At 37.8% G+C, this 4244-nt stretch overlaps 1 protein-coding gene across 1 annotated transcript; it reads left to right on the forward strand.

Moving 5' to 3' along the window:
• The first annotated feature begins 1014 nt into the window (after positions 1-1014).
• On the forward strand, positions 1015-1948 carry ppdpfa (pancreatic progenitor cell differentiation and proliferation factor a). The gene is made up of 4 exons (XM_016459810.1): positions 1015-1154; positions 1280-1357; positions 1477-1573; positions 1661-1948. The coding sequence occupies exons 1-4, from the start codon at positions 1100-1102 to the stop codon at positions 1758-1760; spliced, it is 330 nt and encodes a 109-aa protein (XP_016315296.1). The 5' UTR covers positions 1015-1099; the 3' UTR covers positions 1761-1948.
• Positions 1949-4244: the final 2296 nt, after the last annotated feature.

Raw genomic sequence — 4244 nt, forward strand, 5'->3', positions numbered from 1 at the left:
GATACACACTGATATTCCTTGGATCAAGAGCTGTCACAACTAAAAATATACTTTAAAACACTGCCAAAGAAAAAAAAAGTTTAAGTTTGAAGGACCATAAAGTTACTCAGTGTACCTCTTTAATGTGATTGTACATTCAGGCAATTAATGGAGTTCCCTGACAAGGATGTGCAAAAAAACTGTTTAAACAGTACTATTCTGGGAATAACAGCTGTTGCATAAGTTGTTACCTTGTCTGTCCATGAACAAATTTAGATGAGATAAACTCATGACTATTTCTCACACATTTCCCCTCTGTTTTGTTTCAGATCAGCTGTCGGTGGTTATGGAGGCCATGCAGCCAAGACCAGCTGGGATGCTTGTTGCCATATATCTTTTTGTTGCAATATTGTCATGATCTCTGCTTTGATTTGTTGTTATGAATTCAGTTCTCTATTATTTTTTTTGTAATGTTACAGAATAAAGCACAATAAACAAGTAAGTAATGGATGTATTTAATAGTGACAGTGAATAAAAATATACTGTTATATACTCCATATATTTTTGTTTTTCTGTATTTTAAATTCTCAAAGCAACTGCAAGCAGACAACCTTGGATAGCCATGTGTCATGACACGAGCTATTCTGCATGCTTGTTGCAATGGGGTAGTGGCTGTTCTAAGTAAGTGGGTCGCTGAATATGGAAATATGATTCTTGAAGTAACAGCTGTTGAGTATCATCACATCACACTCTACAGAATGAGGATAATAGGAAGGGATGGATGTGCAGTTTCAGTGGAACATTCTCGTCTCAAATGTCAAAAGGGTTCAGTTCATCTCTGAATGCACTGGATAATATTCACATCTTACCAACACCGTTAGCCTATTGGGAAAAAGTTGTGTGTGATCCAGACATGGTTAAAACCTAACTGCACAGATTGTTTGTGCATCTGCCTACCTGAGATGTTTTCCAAGCTGCCCTAGTATTTAAAAGGTCATGTTGTTGTGATGTCATGCAGCTGTCATCCTCAGACAGATTAGTCCTCATTATTGCTGAATGTTTTAAACAGGTCTACCATCTCTCCATCTTTCACACGGTTGACACTTCGAGGACGGGGAAAATGGCAGCAATTCCATCCAGCGGTTCCCTTGTCGCCACCCATGATTACTACCGAAGTGAGTAAATGTTTTTCTTTCCCATTATAATTAGCATGTGAATTAAATATTCTTTTTGGATTTAGGATCCATAAAATGCAATATCAGTGATAATTTTAATATATACACATATTTATATGTTGTAGGGCGCATGGGATCTACATCCAGCAACAGTTCCTGTGGCAGTTCGGAGTACAGTGGGGAGGTCATTCCACACCCACCAGGTATATCAACTGAAGAGTTCAACATCTTAGTACCCTAAAATCCACGCAAAAATGTGATACAATATAGTCAGCTTTCATTGTAAAGGAATAGTAAAGTTCATTGTCCAATTCCATGGCAGGTCTGGCACGACAGGACTCTGGACACTGGTGGTCCAGTTTCTTCTTTGGGAAGCAGAATCAAATGGGGACACTCAATGGATTTGAATCCCAGCAGAAGTGAGTTTAAGAACCGTTTTGTGTTTGGTTTGACTCAGCTTTTGAGTTCTGGTTTTCATGCAAGGTGTTCTTGATATTGATTGGCAGGGCTGGCACCTACACAGTGACAACCGGTCAGGTGACCTGCGTTGCCAGAGAGATTGTGATGAAGAGACAAATGAGTGAGAGCAGTGACTCCGGAGGCTAAAGGAGCCTGGATCCCCTCTCCCCTCGTAACCACCCTGATCCAATTCCACACCCTTCACCCCTCATCCAGGAGTCACCGTGGGCAGAAGCAGGCAACAGAGGCTCCATTTTTATTTTTAGTAAAAACCGGCTGCTTTTTATGTCATGCTATTTTTTTATCTATGACCAAATAAACATTGTTAAACAAAATGGCAAAAATATGCTTTCCATATGACTTGAGTACTTTAGTGTAAGTCACTGTATCACTGGGTGCACTTTGCAATTATGTTATATTTGCTATAAATAAATGACTACAGTCTCTGTTCAGTGACTCTGATGCCTTCTGCAGAATGAGCTGCTAAACAACAGCATGTGTGCAAGACGTTTGGAATTAAGCAGGCTTTGGTGTGATTAAAACACATGTGCTAAGACAAGACACACTAATACAGTTTATATAACACTACACCTGCTGTCATTGGACACATCTATTCTACATGTGGCGGCAAGAAACTGAAGCTGTTGTTTTTCCATCTGGCAGAATTAATTTTTAGAAACCAACTAACTGCAACATGTTCATCTGCAGAACTTGAAAGGTGTTAGTGGCAAATAAAAGATAGTAAAAGGTATTTTTGCACACTTCTAATGCTAATTCCCTCATATCTGTTGCTAATCATCGAAATGTGGCATAGATTTAAAAGCAGATTATTGGCCAAAAATAAAACTGTTTTAGAAACAGTTCAATTACTGAACACAATTTAAACAATTCTCTAAACCATTTTTGAAGGTCAGTTTGTGCTTCCTAAAGCAGAGAATTATTTGTACCAGCTTGCTGTATTAGCTATGTTGAAGCCTCTGTATTAGGCCTACTTCTGAAGACCGAATCTGATATAATGTTACATTGACCAGGCCTCCACGTCACAACATGCTGATGCTTATTCAGAAATCCACATATGACAATTGGCTGGAAGCAATAGTTTATAATTTAAAATATGTCATTAAAAATATATTTTTCATATATATAATTTTACTTGCATTTAATTTCACTTTAGAAGACATTGATTTATCCACTGGGGTTATATAGGTTATACTTGCATTATGGACTGCCAGAGACTGAAATTTTTCTAAAGTTTTTCATCTAAACAAAGAAATGTACATATCTGGTAGAACATGAGGGTGTGTAAACAAGTGGATTTTTTTTTTTTTTTTGAGTATCCTTTTAACGTCACCACTTTTTCAACGTTTGTTGAAAGCACATACTTTGTACTCAGAAATGCAGTAGATATAGGTAGCTATAGGTGCATAGGTATATTAAGATTAATTTCCAAAAGCACAGACATAAATTTACATTTGAAAAGTTAAAATGGAGTACTTAAAAATAAAAAGCATACAAAAAGTGTCGCCAGTTTTTGCAACCGAGATTTTAATGATATTTTGAACACTGAACTAGGAAATGTACCGGTTTTAGAAATCTGGTCACCTGTATTTTTTGTAAGTTACTTTATTAAACTTTACACAACTCGTCTTGGTATGATGCGGAAGCACAAATATTTAAAAACTACATTAAAAGGTGGACACGTGTATCGTGTTAGTATCGTGTGCGTGCTTGCCACCCCACATATGGTGCTGCCTTTCGCTTAATGTTCTTATTTGAGTGAATGTAAGTATTCTTATATGAATATAAGAATACTTAGGGGCCGTAACCGTTGCTCACTGACCCCACATTTGTTTCCAGAGACACGAGCTAAAAACAGCACAGTCTCAAGTCTGCCGTTACAGCGAGCTTCACGAGCGCTGCTCCACCAGTCTCACCCGCGCGTCAAGGTTACTCTGCATAAAGGTGAACACATGCACACACTGACAAGGTTGTGTGTACAGACTCGTTCTTGGATGCGTTTCAAGCTGTTCTGTTTGTTTCGGTACTCCCAGAGTGTTTGGAAACAGTAAGACAGGAACAAGAGTTTCCAGTTAGCATGATTAGCATTCCCATATGTCATCCTGTTTATTATTTCAACCTTTTTCTTTTTTCTTAAAACAGTTTTTTTAACAGTTCTGTTTATTTGTAATATACGTATTTATACTGATAACATGCTATGACTTTTGTCCTTTCTATTATTTTATCTGCTGACATGTTTGCTTCTTGCCCTTGTTGTTACCTTCATGAATGAAGCCACATCTCACATGTCACGTGGATAAATATCACCATGCAAACATTAAGAGAGGCTGTGCTTTAAAGGGGTCATATGCTGCGATTTCAATTTTTCCTTTCTCTTTGGAGTGTTACAAGCTCTTGGTGCATACAGAAGATCTGTAAAGTTGCAAAGACTAAAGTCTCAAATCCAAAGAGATATTCTTTATAAAAGTTAAGAGTCAGCCACGCCTACCTAAAACAGCTCATTCTAACACGCCCCCACATACCTACATCACTATCTGGGAAGATTTGCATAATGCCGCCCAAATGTTCACGCAAAGAAAGAAGGTGTAACTTTTATTCTCGCTGTAGTATTGT

Source organism: Sinocyclocheilus anshuiensis, unplaced genomic scaffold (assembly GCF_001515605.1).
Source record: "Sinocyclocheilus anshuiensis isolate Anshui unplaced genomic scaffold, SAMN03320099.WGS_v1.1 scaffold1024, whole genome shotgun sequence".
In the NCBI taxonomy this organism is placed as follows: Eukaryota; Metazoa; Chordata; class Actinopteri; order Cypriniformes; family Cyprinidae; genus Sinocyclocheilus; species Sinocyclocheilus anshuiensis.